Raw genomic sequence first — 23,234 nt, forward strand, 5'->3', positions numbered from 1 at the left:
CAGGAGTGCTGGGAGCAGGCCCTGGATGGGTGTCAGCCCCCAACCTCTCCAAAAGCTTCAGCTCATCCCCATCCCTGCAGAAAGGAGCACAGAGGGGAGGGAAGTTTTGGGGAAGTTTTTAATTCACAGGGCCCCATTTTTTTTTTTTTTTTTTAATATTGAAAGTCCATTTCCTTCTCTCTTTTTTTTTTTAAATTATTTACAGAAATAGCTCGTGACTCATCAAAAATCTTTTCAGCAGCACATGTGAAACAGTGGGGTCATTCACTGCAGAGCCTCCTCCCCCCCAGCTTGAGGAGCTTATTTTGTTTAGAGACCTCGTGTGTGCACAGGGACAGGGAAATTTCTGCTCCACGGATCGGGGGGTGATGGCTCAGACCCCACAAAAACACGGCTGGGGCTGCACAGCCCCGCTCTGTCCCCGAGCCAGCCCCATCCCGCCGCACTCTGCGGCTCCGGGGCTCTTTCATTCCTTCTTTTCCAGGATCACACGCGTTTTCTCCTTGTTTATTTATTTTATTTCCCGAGCCTCTGCCGAGGGATGGATGCCGGGAATGTTGCAAAACTCCCTTTGAACCCAAAAGTCGGGGCTTTAGTGCAAATCCTCGCCGGAGACGGGAAGGTCAGGGAGGTTTAAATCTGCAACGCCTCCGGTCTGGGGCACGGGGAACCCGCAGGGTTTGGGGTGAAGATCTGGGGTTTTGGGGGTGCAGACTGGGGGGGTTTAGGGTGCAGGGCTGAAGGGTTTGGGGTGCAGATATTGGGGTTTTGGGGGTGCAGGTCTTGGGGTTTTGGGGGTGTAGGTCAGGGGAGTTTAGGGTGCAGAGCTGAAGGGTTTGGGGTGAAGATCTTGGGGTTTTAGGGGTGGAGGTCTTGGGGTTTTAGGGGTGTAGACTGGGGGGATTTAGGGTGCAGAGCTGAAGGGTTTGGGGTGAAGATCTGGGGGTTTGGGGGTGCAGATTGGGGGGGTTTAGGGTGCAGGGCTGAAGGGTTTGGGGTGCAGATATTGGGGTTTTGGGGGTGCAGGTCAGGGGGATTTAGGGTGCAGAGCTGGAGGGTTTGGGGTGAAGATCTTGGGGTTTTGGGGGTGTAGGTCAGGGGGATTTAGGGTGTAGATCTAGAGGGTTTGGAGTGAAGATCTTGGGGTTTTAGGGGTTCAGGTCTTGGGGTTTTGGGGGTGTAGGTCAGGGGGATTTAGGGTGCAGAACTGGAGGGTTTGGGGTGCAGATCTTGGGGTTTTAGGGGTGCAGGTCTTGGGGTTTTGGGGGTGCAGATTTGGGGGAGTTTAGGGTGTAGATCTGGGGGGTTTGGGGTGAAGATCTTGGGGTTTTGGGAGTGCAGGTCTTGGGGTTTTGGGGGTGCAGATCTTGGGTTTTTGGGGGTGTAGACTGGGGGGGTTTAGGGTGCAGAGCTGAAGGGTTTGGGGTGAAGATCTGGGATTTTGGGGGTGCAGATTGGGGGGAGTTTAGGGCGCAGATCTGGAGGGTTTGGGGTGCAGATCTTGGGGTTTTGGGAGTGCAGGTCTTGAGGTTTTGGGGGTGTAGGTCAGGGGGATTTAGGGTGTAGATCTAGAGGGTTTGGGGTGCAGATCTTGGGGTTTTAGGGGTGCAGATCTTGGAGTTTTGGGGGTGTAGACTGGGGGGGTTTAGGGTGCAGAGCTGAAGGGTTTGTGGTGCAGATCTTGGGGTTTTAGGGGTGCAGATTGGGGGGAGTTTAGGGTGCAGATCTGGAGGGTTTGTGGTGCAGATCTTGGGGTTTTAGGGGTGCAGATTGGGGGGAGTTTAGGGTGCAGATCTGGAGGGTTTGGGGTGCAGATCTTGGGGTGTTGGGAGTGCAGGTCTTGGGGTTTTGGGGGTGCAGACTGGGGGGGTTTAGGGTGCAGAGCTGAAGGATCTGTGTCCTGGGGGTTTTGGGGTACAGATCCAGGGGCTATGGGGTGCAGATCTGGGAGTTTTGGGGTGTACATTCGGGGATTTGGGGGTGCAGATCTGGGAGTTTTGAAGCACAGATCCAGAGGAGTTTGGGGATGCAGATCTGGAGGATTTGGGATGTAGATCTGGGGATTGTAGAGTGAAGATCTGGGGGTGATGGGGAGCGGATCTGGGGGTTTTGGGGAGCAGATCCGGGGGTTTTTGGGCTGCAGCTCCAGGCGAGGTGGAGCCCAGCCCCTGCTCCCCCCGAGGAGCAGCCGGGAGCTGCGAGAGCCGGGCCGGGTTTATTTTGGCGGCGGCGGAGCCGGGAGCGGCGCAGGGTGCCAGGGTTTGTGAATGTGGGTCAGAGCAGTCACACACCTACAGGAACGGCCTTGTTTGCCCAATCCCAGCCAGATCCCACAGCCAGAGCCGTGCTCGGAGCGCAGCCGGCCCGGGGGGAGCGCAGGATGGGGCTGGGTGTGATCCCTGCGGGATGGGGCTGGGTGTGATCCCTGCGGGATGGGGCTGGGTGGGATCCCTGCGGGATGGGGCTGGGTGGGATCCCTGTGGGATGGGGCTGGGTGGGATCCCTGTGGGATGGGGCTGGGTGGGATCCCTGCGGGATGGGGCTGGGTGGGATCCCTGCGGGATGGGGCTGGGTGGGATCCCTGCAGGATCCACTCGGACTCTGCAGGTCCTCCCCACCCCAGGCCCTGCTCAGGCTGCTCCTTTCTACCATCCTCTGTTATTTTGGGGGGAAAATCCTTGGTTTTGTGGGCCACCCTCCCTTCAGTCTGCTGTGTCACCACCTGCACACAGCGAGTGTTTTGCTGCTCCCCTCCATCCCTGGAGCTTCCCAGAGCCAGGATGGGACCAGATTTCCCCCCAGACCCCCCTGCCCAGGGCCCTGCAGCCCCCAGAGAGGGGGGCACTGGTTGCTGGTCCATCACTGTCCATGCCAAAGGTGTGTCTGCCCCGGCAGGGCTGGGCCACAGGTGAGCGGCCAGGTGAGCAGGGAGGGACGGGCGGGCAGGTGAGCAGGGAGGGCCGGGCCCGCAGGTGAGCAGGGAGGGACGGGCGGCGTCGGGCGGGCACGGAGCCGCTGACTCAGCGATGCCGGCACCGCCCGCAGCCCCATCCAGCTCCCCTGCCTGGATGCTGCCCTAAAAACAGCTGGGCAGAGCTGGATGCTGCCCTAAAAACAGCTGGCAGAGCCCTGCTGGAAGCAGGAGGGATGGGGCTGGGGGCTGCTCTGGGTGGGTTGCAGGGATCAGGCCGTGCAGAAGTGGATGGAAATTTGGGGGAATCCTCAGAGCTGAGCCCCCCAGAGCCCCTCTGGCCCTGCTGCTGCCCCCGCATTAAAAACTGCATTAAAAACCCCAGGGAGAGGCTGAAACCCACCCGAGCAGGAGGTGCAGGGGCACACTGTGCTCTGTCAGGCCAGACACAAAAAGAGCCGAATCCAGGCTGGGAGCAGCTCCCAAAATCTCCAAAATTCGGTGGCTGGGCTGAGCAGAGCTCACACTCCTGATGTCCCAGGGACAGGACACTGATTGCTGATGCTTCACCCTGGGTGACAGCTCTGCCTTCAGCACGAAGCTTCTGGAAAAGCCCCGAGCTGCCCAGCCCTGCTTGGTGCCCCAGTGCCCCTCCCTGACCCATTTCCTTCCTCTGTGGCCACAGTGGTGGCAGCCCCGTGTCCCTCACCCCTTGTCCCTCACCCCTTGTCCCTCACCCTGCCAGGCTGCCCTGGTGCCAGCAGAGGTTGGTGGCAGTGGTGGTGGCTGTCACACCACACCAAGCCCAAGAAAAGGACCAGCATGCACGGCAGAGCCTGGAGAATGCAAAGGGCCTCAGTCCTTTAACTCAGAGGTTCAAATCCTCTCTCTAGCTTGACTCAAACCAACCTTCCCCACGACCAACCACCCTCTCCTAATTAACCTCATCCCAGCCCTCCCCTATACCCTCCCAATCTTAATTACAGTGCCCTTCCTCACACTGGTAGAGCACAAAATTCTCAGTTCTACACAAGGCTAAAAAGACCCAAAATTCTCAGTTCTACACAAGGCTAAAAAGGCCCTAAATGTTGGCCCATTTGGACTTCTACAGCCCCTGGCAGACAGCAAAAAACGATTTATTAAAGCACCCATCTGACCATCGACATCCTCCCCGGTCTGATTTATCACTGATAGTAGCTCCACTCTCAGAATTTCAATCTGAACCCTGCTCCCCCTCCAGCGAGGAGCCCCCAGGGCTCTCCCCTGGCTCCAGCCCCGGAGCCAAAACTCCAGAGGGCAAAAGGCAGCAGGGATGGAGCCCGAGGGCAGGGAGTGACAGTCCCTGCTGTGACAGTGTGACAGTGTGACAGTCCCTGCTGTGGCCTCTCCGCAGCCCCGGGCTCTTCAACACAGGCAAACACAGGAAAAAGCAGCAGTGGGATTGAAAACAACTTCCCAAAGATCCCACCGGGTCCTGGTGACGCTCGGCACGGGGACAAATCCCTGCGGGGCTCTGCGGGGACGCGGCCCCGGAGTGAGGAGTGAATTCCGGGGATGTGCTGCCCCAGCCCGGGCTCCTCGGTGCCCTCGGTGACACCGCGACACCGCCACCTCCCATCCCGGCATCGCCCCGGGGAGCCGAACCTCATTTTGCAGTCGGGGAAACTGAGGCAGGGAGGGGTGCGGGAGGCAGAGGCGGTGCCCTGGACGCGCCGGAGAGTCGGGGAATAAAGCTCCAGCTTGGCTTTCCTGCCTGGGGGGATGTGGAAAGGCTGGGGCACACACCTGGGGGGCTCCAACACCCACCTGGGGGGGTAAAACACCCACCCGGGGGGCTCTAAACACCCACCTGGGGGTCTAAATACCCACTCAGGGCTCCAACACCCACCTAGGGGTCCAAACACCCACCTGGGGGGGGGTAAAACACCCACCCGAGGGGGTTTAAACACCCACTCAGGGCTACAACATCCACCTGGAGGTCCAAACACCCACCCGAGGGGGGTCCAAACACCCACCTGGGGGTTTAAACACCCACTCAGGGCTCCAACACCCACCCGGGGGGCTCCAACACCCACCCGAGTAATCCAAACACCCACTTGGGGGTCCAAACCCCCACCCAAGTGGTCCAAACCCCCACCCGAGGGGGTCCAACACCCACTTGGGGGTTCAAACCCCCACCCGAGGGGTCCAAACCCCCAGCCGGGGCCCGAGCGCGGCTCAGCGCCGCTTTCCCCCCGCAGTTTTCCTCAAGGGGACGCAGCCCAGCCGTGCAATCCCAAAGCCGAGGCCGGCCCGGAGCCACCTCCGCCTGCCCCGCGCCTCTCCCCTCTCCCGGCGCCGCTCCAGCCTCCGGCAGAAGCTCCCGGAGCCGGGTTGGCCGCGTGTTTGCGCTCCCAACTCTTTTTATTTCCTTTTTTTTTCTCTTTAATTCGATTTTTTTTTCTTTTCTCTTTTTTTTCTTTTTATTTTTGGAAGGAATTGGCGGAGACAAAGCCCCGAAGCCCAGCCCAGAGGCAGCCCCGGCCGGCCCCCATCGCCGGGGCCGGGGGATGCGGGGCGGGCGCGGGGGCGGGCGCGGAGCCCCGCGGGGCCCCAGGTGAGCGCGGCGGGACCGGACGGGCCCCGCTCCGAGCCCCGCACCGAGCCCGCGCCTCCCGCACCCATGTCCCGGCCCGGCAGCCCCCGGCCGAGCCGCCCGGAGCAGCCCCGAACCGAACCGGTGCCGCCGCCAGGTACGGGAGGACACGGAGGGGACAGAGGGGGGGACACGGAGGGGACAGAGGGGGGCGCGGGATGGGGGACACGGCGGGGGGAGCGGCTGGAGGGGGTGGGGGGGTGAGTGCTGTGCGCTCACCCGGAAGGTTTTGGGATCCCATGCAAGGTTTGGGGATCCCGGGGAAGGTTTTGGGATCATGGGAAAGGTTTTGGGATCCAAGAGAAGGCGGTGGGATCCCAGGGAAGGGTTTGGGATCATGGGAAAGGTTTTGGGATCCAAGAGAAGGCGGTGGGATCCCAGGGAAGGTTTTGGGATCCAAGGGAAGGCTGTGGGATCCCAGGAAAGGTTTTGGGGTCCAAGGGAAGGCGGTGGGATCCCAGGGAAGGTTTTGGGATCCATGAGAAGGCTGTGGGATCCCAGGGAAGGTTTTGGGATCCAGGAGAAGGCTGTGGGATCCACGAGGAGGTTATGGGATCATGGGAAAGGTTTTGGGATCCCTTGCAAAGTTTTGGGATCGCATGCAAGGTTTTGGGATCCTGGGGAAGGTTTTGGGATCCCAAGAAAGTTTTTGGGATCCTGGGGAAGGTTTTGGGGTCCCGGGTGGGGTGTGTGCACGAGTGGGGGTGTGTGCGAGGCTCCCGGGGTGCATTCAGTGTTTGGGGGTGTTTGTGAATATCTGAGTGTGTGTTTGTGCCCCGGGCCGTGTTTGGGTGTGAGTTTGGGGGTGTTTGTGTGATTGTGAACATCTGAGTGTGTGTTTTTGCAGAGTTGTGAATATCTGAGTGTGTACTAGTGCCTCTGGCAGTGTTTGGGTGTGAGTTTGGGTGTTTTTGTGTAATTGTGAATATCTGAGTGTGTACTAGTGCCCCTGGCCGTGTTTGGGTGTGATTTTGGGGGTGTTTGTGCCATTGTGAGCACGTGAGGCTGTGCTGGTGCCCCCGGCCGTGTTTGGGTGTGAGTTTGGGTGTTTTTGTGTGATTGTGAGCTGTGCTGGTGCCCCCGGCCGTGTTTGGGTGTGAGTTTGGGTGTTTTTGTGTGATTGTGAACTGTGCTGGTGCCCCGGCCGTGTTTGGGTGTGAGTTTGGGTGTTTTTGTGTGATTGTGAACTGTGCTGGTGCCCCTGGCCGTGTTTGGGTGTGAGTTTGGGTGTTTTTGTGTGATTGTGAGCTGTGCTGGTGCCCCTGGCCGTGTTTGGGTGTGAGTTTGGGTGTTTTTGTGTGATTGTGAGCTGTGCTGGTGCCCCGGCCGTGTTTTCCTGTGCTGTGTTTGTGTGTGAGCTCAGCAGCTGCCGGGAGCCCGCCGGGATTTCGCATCCCAAACTCTGCCGCAGTTTCTGTCCCGGGGCCAAGCCCGGGGAGCAGCCGGGGGGGGGGGGGGGGGTGAGTTAAACCCCCCGAGGGATGGGGCTGGGGGCTGCTCTGGGTGGGTTGCAGGGATCAGGCCGTGCAGAAGTGATGGAAAATTTGGGGGAATCCTCACAGCTGAGCCCCCCAGAGCCCCTCTGGCCCTGCTGCTGCCCCCACATTAAAAACTGCATTAAAAACCCCAGGGAGAGGCTGAAACCCACCCGAGCAGGAGGTGCAGGGGCACACCGTGCTCTGTCAGGCCAGACACAAAAAGAGCCGAATCCAGGCCGGGAGCAGCTCCCAAAATCTCCAAACCTCGGCGGAGCCGCGGGAGCTCCGGGCTCGGGAGCGGCACAGCTGGACCGGCCCCTGCTGCCTTTGGAGAATTCACCCTCTCCTTCTCTCCCCCTGCTCTCCCAGCTGGATGAGCTCTGCTCCAAACTCAGCCCCAAAGAGCCCCCGCAGCCGTGGCAGCTGCGTTCCCTGGATGATCAGCCCCGGGGCTGATTTCCCTGCATTTCCTTCCTTTTCCAGGTGGGAAATGCTGAGCTGGGAACGCCAGGAGCTTTTTGCCAGCGGTTTGTCCCTGGCCCAGCTCTGCTGAGCACAGCTCCCGTCCCAGCAGCTGGGGGGGAGTTCAAAAAGTAGCTTAAAAATCTGTTAAATGCTTTGTGGGGAATGGGTTTGGGGCTTTTCTGCCCTCCCTGTGGCCACCCCAGGGTAGAGAGGGGTTCAGCTCCCAGGGGTGCTGGGGACCGGACTGAGCTGCTTGGGGACACCTGGGAGTGCCCAGCTGGGTGCTCCCAAATTTCAGGGGATAAGTGAGGGCCCAGTTCCGTGCTCCCAAATTTAAGGGGCATCCCTGAGTGCCCAGTTTGGTGTTCCCAAGTTTAAGGGTCATCTGTGAGTGCCCAGTTTGGTGTGTCCCTGCTGGGGACCTGTTGTCCCTGTTCCCTTTTGAAGGGCCATCCATGAGAGCCCAGTTTGGTGTTCCCAAGTTTAAGGGACATCCATCTGTGCCCAATTTAGTGTTCCCATCTTGGAGGGCCGTCAGTGAGTGCTCAATTTGTTGTTTCCAAATTTAAGGGGCATCTGGGTGCCCAGTTTGGTGTTCCCAAATTTAAGGGACATCCATCTCTGCCCAGTTTGGTGTTTCCATCTTGGAGGGCCATCCATGAGTGCCCAATTTGGTGTTCCCAAGTTTGAGGCCCATCCATCAGTGCCCAGTTCCGTGTTCCCACCTTGAAGGGGTCTCACCTCCATCCCAAACCATTCCAACCCCCCTCCTCTTCCTCACCTCCCCCAGAGCTGAGTGTGAACTGGGCAGAGCCCAAGCTTCCTTCCCCCTCTGCAGCGTGGGGAGGGTGAGGGGCTCTCCCCAGCTCCCCCCTGCCCTGCTCCAGAGCCTTCATCATCCCCCTGCCCTGCTCCAGAGCCTTCATCATCCCCCTGCCCTGCTCCAGAGCCTTCATCATCCCCCTCCTGCCCTGCTCCAGAGCCTTCATCATCCCCCTGCCCTGCTCCAGAGCCTTCATCATCCTCCCCCTGCCCTGCTCCAGAGCCTTCATCATCCCCCTCCTGCCCTGCTCCAGAGCCTTCATCCTCCTCCTGCCCTGCTCCAGAGCCTTCATCATCCCCTGCCCTGCTCCAGAGCCTTCATCATCCTCCCCCTGCCCTGCTCCAGAGCCTTCATCATCCCCCTCCTGCCCTGCTCCAGAGCCTTCATCCCCCTGCTCCTCCTCAGGAGCAGCTCTGTGCTCCCCACCCCAATCCCTGGCTCCTCTCCCCCCTCCCTCCCCGTGTGGTTTTGGTGACGAGCGTGTCACGGTGTCCGTCCGTCTGTCTGTCCCTGTGACACTCAGGAGCAGAGCCCCGGTGGCTTGGGCTGCAGCCAGCAGCTCTGTCACGCAGCCCCGAGCCTGGGAATTCTCTCTCCATTCCCTTTCCCAGGTTTCACAAGCCAGACTGGCTCATTTGGATCCCCCCAGGCTGGGGGACAAACGGGGAAACTGAGGCACGGGAGGGGTGTGGCCCAGCTCGGGGGGGGTGTGGCCCAGCTCGGGGGGGGCGTGGCCCAGCTCGGGGGGGTTTTGCTGCTCTTCCCCAGCCGGACTCGGAGCTTTTCTCCCCAAATTTTGTTCCCTGGCGTCTCCAGGGATGGGCTGGGAGCCACCACAGCTCCTCCCACCCAGCAGGGACAGGGACAGGGCAAAGCGAGGCCCCGAAATAGCCACAGGTAGTTTGGGAGAGAAGAGCCCTCTGTCTGTCTGTCTGTCTGTCCTGGTAATTATTTTTTAGAGGGATTAGCAGAAAACAGGAGGGAAAAAAAAAAACAAGAGTTTTTTTGCTTGGTGAGATGATCCTTCCTTCGGGGAGGGGGAGCAGGGACAGTGAGAAGAAGGAGAGGCTCTTTCCTCTTCCTCCTCCTCCTCCTCCTCTTCCTCTTCCTCCTCCTTTTTCTCCTCTTCCTTCTCCTTCTTCTCCTCTTCCTTTTCCTTCTTCTCCTCTTCCTTTTCCTCCTCCTTCTCCTCCTTCTCCTCCTTCTCCTCCTTCTCCTCCTCCTCCTCTTGCTTCTTCTCCTCCTTCTCCTCCTTCTCCTCCTTCTCCTCCTTCTCCTCCTTCTCCTCCTTCTCCTCCCTCTCCTCCCTCTCCTCCCTCTCCTCCCTCTCCTCCCTCTCCTCCCTCTCCTCCCTCTCCTCCCTCTCCTCCTTCTCCTTCTTCTCCTTCTTCTCCTCTTCCTTCTCTTCCTTCTCTTCCTTCTCTTCCTTCTCTTCCTTCTCTTCCTTCTCTTCCTTCTCTTCCTTCTCTTCCTTCTCTTCCTTCTCTTCCTTCTCTTCCCTCTCTTCCCTCTCTTCCCTCTCCTCCCTCTCCTCCCTCTCCTCCCTCTCCTCCCTCTCCTCCCTCTCCTCTTCCTTCTCCTCCTCCTCCTCTTCCTTCTCCTTTTCCTTCTCCTCTTCCTTCTCCTCCTCCTCCTCTTCCTCCTCCTCCTCCTCCTGAAGATGAAGACAAATCCCTCTCCAGAACCCAACCTGCCTTTGTCTCTGCTCATTCCCAGCTCCTTTCCCATCCCCATTTGCCACCCTCGTGTCCCCACCCGTGTCCCCAATCCCGTGTCCCAGCTGTCCCAGCTCAGCCTTTGGCTCACACATTTTTCCTTAATTCCTTCTGCCTGTTCCCAAGGATTTTGCCCCGAGGTGTGAGAGGAGGCGTGCCCAGCCCCAAACACGAAACATCCAGCCCCAAACACGAAACTTTCAGCCCCAAACACGAAACTTTCAGCCCCAAAACAGCCCTGGGCTGCCCCAAGCAGGGAATTCTCTGCAGGAATCAAGACCACCTCACTCAGGAACCCTTCCCTGAGGCTGTCCTGTTCTAAAACAAAGAAAAAAACCCATCCAAAATCCAAATAAATGGGTTTTTTTTCTTGTCTCAGCACTGATTTAAATGCAGGATTGCAGCTGTGCTCAAAGTGCAAAGAGCCCCTCCCGAAAAAAAAGCCCTGAAAGAAACAGAAGTGTTATTTTTCTTTTTTTTTTTACCCCACAGAAAGACTTTTTTGCAACATTTCTGCTTTTTCTCTCCAAGTTTTTTTTTTTTTCTTGTCAGCTCCCGAAAACGCTTCGCTGGTGTTTGTTCTTTGAACGACTGCAAAACTTACCAAGAAAAAGAAAAGAAACCCGAGGGAGGGGGAAAAAAAAGGCAAAAAAACCCAAAACCAAAGCAGATTTCTGGCTTTTTTCAAAGTTTCTGGGTTTGAGCAAAACAAAGCTGGGCCTTGGGGCTGTGTCACCCCTGCTCCAAGTCCTGATTGAATTTCCTTGGAAAGCTCCTGCCTGGGAGCTGCAGAAACCCAAACCCTCCTCGGGGGATTTGCTGCAGTTCTGGTGATTTTTCCCAGATTTTTCCATGCCTGGAGTTGGCCCCACTGTGGGATGGGCACCAGGACAGCCCCAAAATCCCTTCCCGTGCCCCAAAAATTGGGGAATTTCTGGGATCTGTGCGTGGGAGAAACCCCAGCCTGGAGAAACTTCTGGACTCCCTCTCTACAGGAGATTTCTCTGGGGAAAATCCCATTTTTCCTGCCTCAGTTTCTCCACCAACTGAGGCAGTTTTTAAAAGAAAATCCCTGGAGTTTTTTAAGGAAAATCCCTTTTAAGGAAAGTCCCAGGGAAGGTGTGATGGGCCCTGGTTTCAATCTGTGCTGGAAAAATGCAGATTATTGAGCAGCTCCCCTTGATCCCCTCCTCAATTAACTTTTTTAAATTTTTTTTAAGGACTTAGGTGGGGAAGACACAATTTTTTCCCCTGGCAGGACCTGTGCAGGTTTAACCCCCGAGGTTACCCAATTACCAGCCTGGCTCAGCCCTTAATTACTCCCTCCAGAATTTCTCCCTGCTCTGTAATTCCCAAATCTCCCAGATCTGACAGCCCTCACCTCTGCAGCTCTCCAGGCTCCAGGGATAATTGCTTTTCCTTCAGGACACCCAGGATTTCCTCCTGGGCCCTGATTTCCCTGATTTCCCAGATTTCCCATTTTTTGGGGAGTTCTCCTGCTGTTTTCCCCCATTCTCTGTCCCCACTGCAGGTTTGGGGTGGTTTCAGTTGGTTTTGGGATGAGGAAAGGAACTTGCTCCTCCCCTGCTTTCCCAGATTTCCCAGATTTTCCATTTTTTGGGGGGAGTTCTCCTGCTCTTTTCCCATTTTTTTCCCCAATTCTCTGTCCCCACAGCAGGTTTGGGGTGGTTTCTGGGTGTTTTGGGGTGAGGAAAGGAACCTGCTCCTCCCCTGATTTACCAGATTTCCCAGATTTCCCATTTTTGGGGGAGTTCTCCTGCTCTTTTCCCATTGTTTTCCCCCCAATTCTCTGTCCCCACAGCGGGTTTGGGGTGGTTTCTGGGTGTTTTGGGGTGAGGAAAGGAACCTGCTCCTCCCCAGCTTTGTCTCCTGGGACGTTTCCTTGTCCCTATTTTCCAGTCCAGCCTTAAAGATTCCTCCTTCCCTTGCAGCTCCACGCTGCCTTAACCCCTGTAAAATGTAAATATATTTACATTTAACCCATTTTTGCTGCAGAAGGGATAATTCCTCCCAATCTGCTGCAGTGGCAGAGGTGCTCCTTGCAGGGAACCGATGTTTTTTCTTCCCTGATCCCCCTTGCAGGAATATTTCTCCATGAATTTGGGTGGCAGGAGCTGGCAGGGATGGGATCTGGGGTTTTGTCACCCAGGCCACGCTCCCAGCAGGGATGGGCTGGGTGGATGCTGCTCCTGGCCTGCCTGGCCCCAAAATCCCTCCCTGCCTTCCCACCCAAATCCTATAAATAACAAATAACAACAGCTCCCAGCCTGCTGAGCTCTTTGGGGTTTTTGTGGGTATTTTTTTTTTTGTGCTTTGTTTTGCTTTTTGTGCATTTAGGAAGTCACTTCTCACAGAAACCACTCTGTTTTCTGACTGCATTCCTCATTGTTTGTCCAAAGCTTTGCCCAGGTGAGGTCGGAGGTGTTCCAGGTGGGGAGCAAAGCTGGGCTGGATCTTGAGCATCCCCCCTTCCCTTCCTTCCCACCCTTCTTTCCCCTTCCCTGCCTCTCCCACAATCTGAGGCAGCCTTGGTGCCTTAATTTCCAGCTGAATAAGGAATTAATTCATCCATTTCACCAAGCAAACTTTCAAACCAGTTTTTATTTTGATTTTTTCAAACCAGGATTTTGCTTCCCTCTGCTCCCACCTGGCAGAGCGGGGTGGGGGAAGGGTTTGCTCTGGTGCTGCCTCTTCTGCACTGGAAACCTGGAGTACCCCTGGAGTACCCCTGGAGTACCCCTGGAGTACCCCTGGAGTACCCCTGGAGTATCCCTGGAGTATCCCTGGGATATCCCTGGAATATCCCTGGAATATCCCTGGAATATCCCTGAAATACCCCGAAATATCCCTGAAATACCCCGAAATATCCCGGAGTATCCCTGGAGTATCCCTGGAGTATCCCTGGAGTATCCCTGGAGTATCCCTGGAGTATCCCTGGAGCATCCCTGGAACATCCCTGGAACACCCCTGGAGTACCCCTGGAATATCCCTGGAGTACCCCTGGAGTATCCCTGAAATATCCCTGAAATATCCCTGAAATATCCCTGAAATATCCCTGGAGTACCCCTGGAGTACCCCTGGAGTACCCCTGGAGTATCCCTGAAATACCCCTGGAGTACTCCTGGAATATCCCTGAAATATCCCTGGAATACCCCTGGAATCCCCTGGAATACCTCTGGAATATCCACCTTCCCCAGCCCAGCCTCCCTTCAGCTCCCACCTGGAGTTGTTCTCCCACCAGGAATTCCCACTGGGAGCACAAAGCTCCTTCCCACAGCAGCTCAGGGGGGTGTTGGAGCTTCGGGCTTTGCAGGAATTCCGCACTTCCAGCCACCAACTTCCAGCTGCTTTGCACCTCTCCTCTCTCCTGTCCTGTTTTCCCGCCCCCCTGGTGGATTTTGGAGCTCCCTGGTGTCTCGGGGCTCCCATGACGGATGGATTTGGACTTTGGGATCATCAGGAAAGCGGCTCCATGAGCGTGTCCTGGGCTTGGCAGGAGAAGCAGCCCCTTTAAAAGAAAACTTTTATCACTTTGCTGATCTCTGGTGCCTCGGGGCAGTGCTGTGGTTTACTGAAGTTACTGTTTTGCAATGCCTCGTGTGCTCTGCTCCCAAAATCCAGGGATCTGAGCTGCTCTCCCACATCCCCCTGGTGCTGCTCCTGGGCTCATCCCAGGCTCTGAGGAGGATTTGGCCTGGCCAGGGAGGGTCTGAGGTGCAGGAGTTTTGGGGGAAAGTGGGAGATGTCCCCTCCCAAGGGCTGGCTGGCCTTACCAGGCTCACAATTGGTTTTAAACCTGATGGATTCAGGTCAGCAGGGAGGAGGGGTCCAGGGGGGCTCGGCTTGGCAGGGCAGGATTGGGGGATTGACAGGAGGAGAGGGAGCTGGAGCTGTGGGATGAGCCTGCCAGTGATGGAAGGGTCTGTCCTCCTCCTCCTCCTGTGCCAGCAGAGCTGCTGCCTCTTCTTAGGGGCGTCTGGGGAGCTGCTGCTGCTGCAGCATTTCCCAGGGCATTCCCTGGGCATTCCCTCTGTCCTTCCCTGGGCATTACCTCTGCATTTTCCAGAGCATTCTCTCTGCATTTCCCAGGGCATCCCCTCTGTCCTTCCCTGGGCATTCCTTGTGCCCTTCCCTGAACATTCCCTCTGCATTTTCCAGAGCATTCCTTCTGCGTTTCCCTGGGCATTCTTTGTGCCCTTCGTAGGGCATTCCCTCTCCATTTCCTTGAGCCTTCCCTCTCCCTTTCCCTGCACATTCCCTCTCCATTTCCCTGCACATTCCCTCTCCCTTTCCCTCTCCCTTTCCCTGCCATTCCCTCTCCCTTTCCCTGCCATTCCCTCTCCCTTTCCCTGCCATTCCCTCTCCCTTTCCCTGCCATTCCCTCTCCCTTTCCCTGCCATTCCCTCTCCCTTTCCCTGCCATTCCCTCTCCTTTTCCCTGCACATTCCCTCTCCCTTTCCCTGCCATTCCCTCTCCCTTTCCCTGCCATTCCCTCTCCCTTTCCCTGCCATTCCCTCTCCCTTTCCCTGCCATTCCCTCTCCCTTTCCCTGCACATTCCCTCTCCCTTTCCCTGCACATTCCCTCTCCCTTTCCCTGCACATTCCCTCTCCCTTTCCCTGCCATTCCCTCTCCCTTTCCCCGTGGATCCCAAGGAGCAGCAGCCCATGGGGTCTGTGCTGTGCCCGCACATTCCCAGCTCCTCCCAGCCCCTCCCCGCGTCCTTCCCCACCCCGTTCCGGGGGTCGCTGGGGGTCAGCCCCCTCCCCACATTCCCTGCAGCAGCCTGTGGGATGCAGGCAGGGGAGGATCAGCTCACCCGAGCTTCATTCCTGTCTATTTCTGTCCCTCTCCCGGCCACCTTGTTCCCGGGGGAGTTAATTTAATTGCCACCTTCCTCCCTGCCCGGCTGCGGTTGTGTGCGAGCCCTTGTGCAGGGTAATTACGAGTGTGAAGTGGGCACGGCGGGGACGAGCCTGGGCTCCATCCCAGGAGCAGCAGCCTGGATATCCCTGTGGATCCACCCAGCCGGGGCTCCAGGCTGTGCTTGTCCCCAGGAACGGGCACGGAAGGGGCACGGGATGCTCTGGAGGCAGCACGGAGGGGCAGGGACAGGGATCTGCTCAGCTCTCCCTGGGCCAGCCCTTCTCCTGCTGCTGCACCTGATTTTCCAGCCCTTTTCCCACAGGCTGTTTTGGGCAGCCCTGTGGGGTTTTAAGCCCTGGAGAAGCTCAGGACGTCTCACAGGAGGAACCGTGGGAGCCTCACCTCTGGCTCCACTGACAGCTCCTCATCTCTGGCATCCTTGCCATGGGACACCTCTGGCTTTTCCCCAAAGCTCCTGCGCCCCCAGCCCTTTCCTGGCCAGGGCAATCATCCTCAGGATCCCTTTCCCACACTCATCCATCAGGAGTTCACATCTGCCCCTGGATCAGGGCTGGGCCGTGGCAGAGCCTGTGGGTTTAACTCACCCCACACCCTGGGGAGGTGACAGCCTGCTCTCCTCACCTCTCCATTTCGCTTCCCAGAGCCCTGGGAATGGCTTTTCTCCCGTCTGGGGCTCGCCTGCTCCTGCTCCACTGGGATTTGGAGCCGGTGCTGCCGGGCAAGGTTCAGCTGGAGCTGCTGGGTCTCCCTGGGTTGAGCCCCAAAATCGCCTCAGCTGTGAGAGCTCTGTGTGAGCAGGGCTCTGTGCTGGGATGAGTTTTTCTTCCCAAAAAAAACCCAAAAACAACCCCTGCCTCAGGAGCTCCAGCACCCCAGGCTGGATCTGCACCCTGAGGAGGGCAGAGAAGGGAAACTGAGGCACGTGGAGGACTTTGCAGGGTGTTGTGGAGCTGAGCAGCATCACCCCAGAGCAGCTGCAGCATTTCCAGGCTCCTGCTGATCCCGGGGTGCAGCTGAACCCCCCAACTTCCCTCGTTATGCTCCTTTTAATAATATTGATATTTAATTACCCGTGATTGCCCTCCTTTCCTCCTCAGCTCTGCTGTGTGGGACCCTGGTTTTCTGGAGGATAATGAAGTGCCCCAGGCCTCTTTTCCCCCCTCCCCTGCCCTCCCTGGCTGCTTGCAGGACTCCAGCCAGGGCAATTATGGCTCTCTGCTCTCCCTCCCTCTGCCCAGCCTGTAATTTAGTTTTATATAAACTCTGTTCCAGCCCCTGTTGTGCAAGACGTTTCTATTCCGGGGGATGGGCAGAGGGCTGGGGTGGCAGGGGGGGGGTTGGGGCGCTGTGGCATGGCCCTGAGCCCCCCCCGGGCACCCCTGGCACCCCAAATTCCCCATGGCATGCAGCAGCAGTGCTGGAGGTGCTCCTGCCTCCTCCTGGCTTTCTGCAAGGGGGTGTTGGGCAGAGTTCCTCCGTGGGGAATAACTCAGCTCCTGGCAGGATTTTCCTGCCCCACGGAGGGCTCCTGCAGGGGCTGGTGCTGCCCCAGGGTGCAGCAGGATGAGGGAGGGTGGCAGCAGCTCCTGCAGGGCAGACAGTGGCCCTTTCATGGGAAGGGGGATGAAAACTCCAGCTCGGGCTGCTGAGTGTAACCAGATCCCTCGGCTTTTCGGAGAAGGAATGTGAGAGCTCGGGGAGGCTTTTTGGGATGGTGCTGCAGCGGGGGGAGCAGCTGGGGGGGAACAGCCCCGGTGCCCAAACCCCGTGTGGTGCAGCCCTTGGGTGGCATCCCTTGGGTGCATCCCTTGGGTGCATCCTTGGGTGGCATTCCTTGAGTTCATCCCTTGGTGGGATCCCTTGGGTTGATCCCTCAGGTTCATCCTTGCGTTCATCCCTTGGTGGCATCTCTCGTGTGGCATCCCTTGGGTTCATCCCTTGGGTGCATCCTTGGGTGCATCCCTTGGGTGCATCCTTGGGTTGATCCCTTGGGTTCATCCCTTGGGTTCGTCCCTTGGGTGGCATCCCTTGGGTTCATCCCTTGATTTCATCCCTTGGGTGGCATCCTTAGGTTGATCCCTTGGGTTGATCCCTTGGGTTCATGCCTTGGGTTCATCCCTTGGTTCATCCCTTGGCTTCATCCTTTGGGTTCATCCCTTGGCTTCATCCCTCGGCTTCATCCCTCGGCTTCATCCTTTGGGTTGATCCCTTGGGTTCCTCCCTCGGGTTCCTCCCTCGGGTTCATCCCTCAGTTCATCCTTTGGGTTCATCCCTTGGTTCATCCCTTGGGTGCATCCTTGGGTTGATCCCTTCGTTCATCCCTTGGTTCATCCCTTGGTTCATCCCTTGGGTGCCATCCTTCGGTGCTGTGTGTCACAGAGGAGCCCAAACCTCCTGCCCCGAGCCATGGGCAGTGTCTGGGGCCGGGCTGGGATTTTGGCTGACCCCAGGGCTCAGCTCCACCCCCGTTTCTCTTGCAGAGGTGCCTGAGCCCTCGCTCCCTGCCCCGAGGCAGATCCCGGCGCCGCCGCCGGCCCATCCCCGGTCCCCCGCCCGCCCCGCGGTGCCGAAGAAGGAGAAAGCCCTGGAAGGTGACAAATCCCCGGCAGTGCTGACGAAAGGCCCCCGGGCCGAGCTCTGCGGCGCTCCCGAAGCTGTGACATGTGAGTGTTCCCCTCGGCGGCAGCAGCGGGACTCAGAGCAGGGCAGGGGTGGGAACGCGGCTCCTCCTCGCTTTGTTCCTCTGACATCAAAGCTCCAACCGAGCCTGAGTCACCTGGAGAGGCGAAGGTGGAGGGCGGCGCCCGGCTGGCTCCCGAAGGGTTGGGATCCTTTGGGTGCTGTGGTGGGAAGGGGGATGAGCCTGTCTGGGAAAGGAGCATCCCCCAAAACCCCAGGGGGAGAGAGGAAACCCACAAAGAACGTTCTTGTGGGCACAGACCTGGGATGTCCCCATGGCACAACCGTGGGGTTCCATGGGCACAGCCCCGGGATGTCACCATGGCACATCCCCAGGATGTGTCACAGCCTGTCCCTGTGGCACAGCCCCAGGATGTCCCCATGGCACAGCCCTGCAATGTCCCCGTGGCACAGCCCCAGGATGTCCCTGTGTGGGTGTAAAGTGGATGGAGGCTCCCCAGTCCCCTTCCAAGGGGTGCAGAGTGGATGGAGGCTCCCCAGCGGGATGAGGGTGGCCGGGAACGGGGCTGCCCCTCTGGAGAGTGGGCAGGGGAGGGGAGAGGATGGGAAATGCAGGCGCTGCAGTGGGGAGAACAGAGCACAGCGGGGAGAACAGAGCAGGGAGCAGAGCTCAGTGGGGAGAGCAGAGCGCAGTAGGGAGAGCAGAGTGAAGCACAGAGAGCAGAGCTCAGTGGGGAGAGCAGAGCAGGGAGAGCAGAGCAGGGAGAGAAGAGCTCAGTGGGGAGAGTAGAGCTCAGTGCAGTGGGGAGAGCAGAGCAGGGAGAACAGAGCTCAGTGCAGTGGAGCAGGCAGAGCAGAGCAGATCACAGCAAGGAGAGCAGGGCTCAGTGCAGTGCAGCAGGCAGAGCAGATCACAGCAGGCAGAGCAGGGCTCAGTGCAGATCACAGCAGGCAGAGCAGGGCTCAGTGCAGTGGGGAGAGCAGAGCAGATCACAGAAGGGAGAGCAGGGCTCAGTGCAGTGCAGCAGAGTAGGGCTGAGCAGGCAGAGCAGGGCTCAGTGCAGTGGAGCAGGCAGAGCAGGGCTCAGTGCAGCAGGCTGAGCAGAGCAGAGCACAGCAGGCAGAGCAGAGCAGGGCTCAGCAGGCAGAGCAGGGCTCAGTGCAGTGCAGCAGGCAGAGCAGATCACAGCAGGCAGAGCAGAGCTCAGTGCAGATCACAGCAGCAGAGCCGAGCGCACGATCCCGCGGCCGAGCCCTCGCGCAGCATCTGCGAGCTGGGCCGGCTGCCCACAGACATTCTGCAGGCCTGAGTCACAGCACAGCCCTGCACGGCCCCCTCCCCTCCCCAGCCCAGCCCCCCGGCCGCCCCCCACGGGCCCCATGGCTGGGGGGATTGGGGCACCCTCCTCCTCCTCCTCCTCATCCTCCTGCTGAAGGCACCTTCCCCTCTCCTCGTCCCTGCAGCCGCAGCGTCACCTCTGCTGTCCCCACTCCTCACTCTGCCGCTCTTCTGGGGGGGTCACCGTTGGTTTTTGGGGGTTATTCCCATTTTGGCAGGCCCTGGGGACTGCATTTAGGCTCTCCCGTGGCACTCCCGTGCCAGCCTGGCTCGTGCAGGCTCAGTGGGGCAGAAGGGGCTGTTGGTGCAGGGTGACATCTTTGCCCCCCAGTGCCAGGATTGGCCCCTCCGAGGCTCAGCCCTGTGCTCAAATCCAACTTTGCAGCATTTGGGGACGTTGGGATTGCAGGTTTGGCGTGTGGAGCTTCAGGCAGGAGCAGCAGGCCCAGGTGGCCACAATATTCCAATATTCCAATATTCCAATATTCCAACATTCCAATATTCCAATATTCCAACATTCCAATATTCCTGGGGGAGGGTCCCAGCAGGGGGACCCCGGTGATGCTGCCCTGGAACAGCCTGAGGGGATCCAGGAGCATCACCTCGGTGGGAAACCCAAAGCTTTGGGTTTCAGGTTAAAGGTTACAAACATCCAGGAGGTTTTTGGTTGTGGAAGAGCTGCAGACAGGCAGTTTCCCCCAAAATCCTCATGTCCCGGCCTGGTCCCCCCACTCCCGCATTTCTGAAGGTGCCTCTTCTAGCAGAGCTTTGGCCTCGTGTCTTAAATGCTGCCCTAAAAAAATGGAAGCTGCTTTCCCTAACTTTGAGGGGGGGATCCCTGGCTGCCTCTGGCTGCCCCTGGCCGGAGCCAGAGCGTGATTTTGATTTACAAACAGTTCAGTCTGAGGAATGCAGCGGAATGGGGAGCGCCAAGTGCATCCTGCTGCAGTCCCAGGGAATCCAGCTGCTGTCCCAGGGAATCCAGCTGCAGTCCCAGGGAATCCAGCTGCTGGGTCCCTCTTGGCCCAGCCCCTGCAGGCTCCCTGCAGGCTCAGCCCCTTCCTGGCACAGCCCTGGGCGCTGTGGTCACCTCGGTGCCCCTCGGTGCATACACGGGCAGGAGAGGGCACTGGAGGAGGGCACGCTGGAAGTGAGCTCTCCATGAGGGTTTTAGGAAGGGGAGACAATCCCTGTTCTATCCAAGACTGTTTTCTGTTTTCTCCCACTCTTCCCACTCAGCTCTGGGTATTTTGAGTTCCCTTCCCGGCGGGTGGCAAAGACCGAGCTCCCGCTTTCGCCTCCCTCTGCAGCCCCAGCCCAGCTCAGCCTGGGACCATCCACTTGTGTCTTTCACCTTCCACCCACTTCATTTTCACCTTCCACCCACTTCATTTTCACCTTCCATCTGTTTTATTTTGGTGGAGGCAGGACAGGGACCGCCTGTGCCCTGCACAGAAAGCAGCTCCTGTTCCCTGGTGCCAAGAGGTGCCTTTGCCCTCGAGCCTCTCCCCTGAATCATCCTTTGTTTACTGCCATGGGAGAGGAAAAGCAAAGTTTGGCTGAAGCATGACCAGACAGGATTTGATTTATTTTATTAGTTTATTTTATTAATTTATTTTATTTTTATTTTTATTTTATTTTATTTTATTCCTGGTGCTTTTCCATCCCTCCCTCTCTCTGGAGCCTTTCCCTCCTTTTCCCCGGGCTCTGGGCACACATTTCTCCCTGTGGGGAGGGTAACACTCTGCTGTCCCCTCCAGGCCAGCCCCAGCTGGGGCCACCCCTGCAGCCCCCCGGGCCCTGCCCGCAGCTGCTGCCCAACGGGGAGGCCGGGAACGGCGCCTGCCGGGCTCAGAAAGCGCCGCGGAAGCTGCAGCCACACCACTCCATCAACAGCCAGGGCAGCAAGAAGAGCAAGGGCAGCTCCAAGTCGCCCTCCTCCCACATCCCCATTGAGGCACAGGAAGGTACTGCCTGAACCCCGGGGGTCACTTTGCAGACGCTTTCCTTGGGTCCCTCCATCCCTTGGGATCCCTTGGTGGAGCCTTCCAAACCCTTGAGCCCCTCATCCTTTGGGATCCCTTGGTGGCATCCTCCAAGCCCTGGGCCCCTCATCCTTTGGGATCCCTTTGTGGCACCCTCCAAGTCCTTGAGCCCCTCATCCTTTGGGATCTCTTGGGTGGCACCTTCCATGTCCTCAAGCCCCTCATCCTTTGGGGTCCCTTGGTGGGACCTTCCAAGCCCTGGGCCCCTCATTCCTTGGGATCTCTTGGTGGCATCCTCCAACTCCTCAAGCCCCTCATTCCTTGGGATCCCTTGGTGGGACCTTCCAACTCCTCAAGCCCCTCATCCTTTGGGATCTCTTGGTGGCACCCTCCAAGTCCTTGATCCCCTCATTCCTTGGGATCCCTTGGTGGAACCCTCCAAGTCCTCAAGCCCCTCAACCCTTGGGATCCCTTGGTGGCACCTTCCAAGCCCTTGAGTCCCTCATCCTTTGGGATCTCTTGTGGCACCCTCTAAGCCCTCATGCCCCTCATTCCTTGGGATCCCTTGGTGGCACCTTCCATGTCCTCAAGCCCCTCATCCCTTGGTGGCACCCTCCACGCCCAGTGGGACCCCTGGACCCCTCCTGGCAGCCTCTATGGGGTGGATGCTGAGCTGGGCCATCTCCTGCCCTCCAGAACTGGTCTTTCTTGAGGGCAGGGTGTTGAGGGAGACCCCTCCCGACCCCTTTTCCCTCCCTTCCCTGAATTCCTGAGGGAGGGTTTCCCCCCTCGTGGCGCTCCCCCAGCTCCCCCCGTGCCGGGCGCCGCCTCACCCCGCGCTCCTCCCCAGATTGCTGCGTCCACTGCATCCTCTCCTGCCTCTTCTGCGAGTTCCTGACCCTCTGCAACATCGTGCTGGACTGTGCCACCTGCGGCTCCTGCACCTCCGAGGACTCCTGCATCTGCTGCTGCTGCTGCAACTCGGGCGAGTGCGCGGACTGCGACCTGCCCTGCGACATGGACTGCGGCATCATCGACGCCTGCTGCGAGTCTGCCGACTGCCTGGAGATCTGCATGGAGTGCTGCGGGCTCTGCTTCTCCTCCTGAGGGCTCCCTCTGGGCGGGGGGAGCTGCCCCAGCACCCCCAGGCGCTCCCGCAGCGGGCGAGGCTCCGGCCGGGCCCCTGGGACACCTCGCGGAGGAAGAGGAGGAGGAGGAGGAGGAGAGGGAATTCCCCGCTGGAATCCTCGTCCTTGGAGCGTGTCCTGCCCGGGGAAGGGTGAACCCAGAGGGCCACGGGGGCTCTGGGGTGTCCTGGCCTGCTCTACCTCTGCCAGCACTGGGGGGGACAGTGGGAGCCTCCTGCCACCTGAGCCGAGAGCAGGAGTGCCCGTCACACAGAGCCACCCCGGCATTGGGGACAGTCACCCTGCAGAGCCACCCCAGCATTGGGGACAGTCACCCTGCAGAGCCACCCCAGCATTGGGGACATCTGTCACACAGAGCCACCCTGGCATTGGGGACATCTGTCACACAGAGCCACCCCGGCATTGGGGACAGCCACCCTGCACAGCCACCCCAGCATTGGGGACATCTGTCACACAGAGCCACCCTGGCATTGGGGACATCTGTCACACAGAGCCACCCCGGCATTGGGGACAGCCACCCTGCACAGCCACCCCAGCATTGGGGACAGCCAGTCCCACAGAGCCAGCCCGGGGCCCGGCCTTGGGGACAGCCCATCCTGCAGAGCCACCCTGGGTCCCAGCACTGGGACAGCCACCCTGCAGAGCCACCCCGGCATTGGGGACAGCCTTGGGGACAGCCCATCCCTCAGCCATCTCAGGGCCCAGCCTTGGGGACACACAGTCCCGCAGAGCCACCCCAGCTCCTGGCCTTGGGGACAGCCCATCCCGCTGCCACTGCCCCAGGACAGCTCCAGGGGGTTACAGGTGGTGGCACAGAGCAGGGATGTCACCAAGGCTGGGTGACCCTGGGCACTGGGACATGCTGGAGTCCCCAGCTGGGGGACATGTCCTGCCAGGCCCCCTGCCCTGCGTGCCCAGCCTGGCTGCCAAGGGCAATACCCACAGCCCTGGAAGGAGCTCTTCCTGTCACTGAGCTCCATGTGTCCCCTGTGTGTCCCCTGTGTGTCCCCTGTTTGTCCCCCCTGTGTCCCAGGCATGTGGGGCACGGTGGCAGGGTTGGTGCCAAATGACCCTCAGCATTGCTGTCCACCAGCCCGTGCCACCATCCCAGGGGAGGGACAGGGGTGGTGGCTGGGTGGGGTGGCAGCCACCCCCTGACGGGCTGGGGAGAGACGGGAAGGGAAGTGTC

General features: G+C 58.9%; 1 protein-coding gene across 1 annotated transcript; it reads left to right on the forward strand.

Moving 5' to 3' along the window:
- Positions 1-5,102: 5,102 nt before the first annotated feature.
- On the forward strand, positions 5,103-22,004 carry MDFI (MyoD family inhibitor; the record flags this gene model as incomplete). Its single annotated transcript, XM_084220853.1, has 4 exons — positions 5,103-5,643; positions 17,414-17,778; positions 20,516-20,879; positions 21,748-22,004. The coding sequence occupies exons 1-4, from the start codon at positions 5,574-5,576 to the stop codon at positions 22,002-22,004; spliced, it is 1,056 nt and encodes a 351-aa protein (XP_084076979.1). The 5' UTR covers positions 5,103-5,573.
- Positions 22,005-23,234: the final 1,230 nt, after the last annotated feature.

Source organism: Fringilla coelebs, assembly GCF_963513975.1.
Source record: "Fringilla coelebs genome assembly, chromosome: 23".
Classification (NCBI taxonomy): domain Eukaryota; kingdom Metazoa; phylum Chordata; class Aves; order Passeriformes; family Fringillidae; genus Fringilla; species Fringilla coelebs.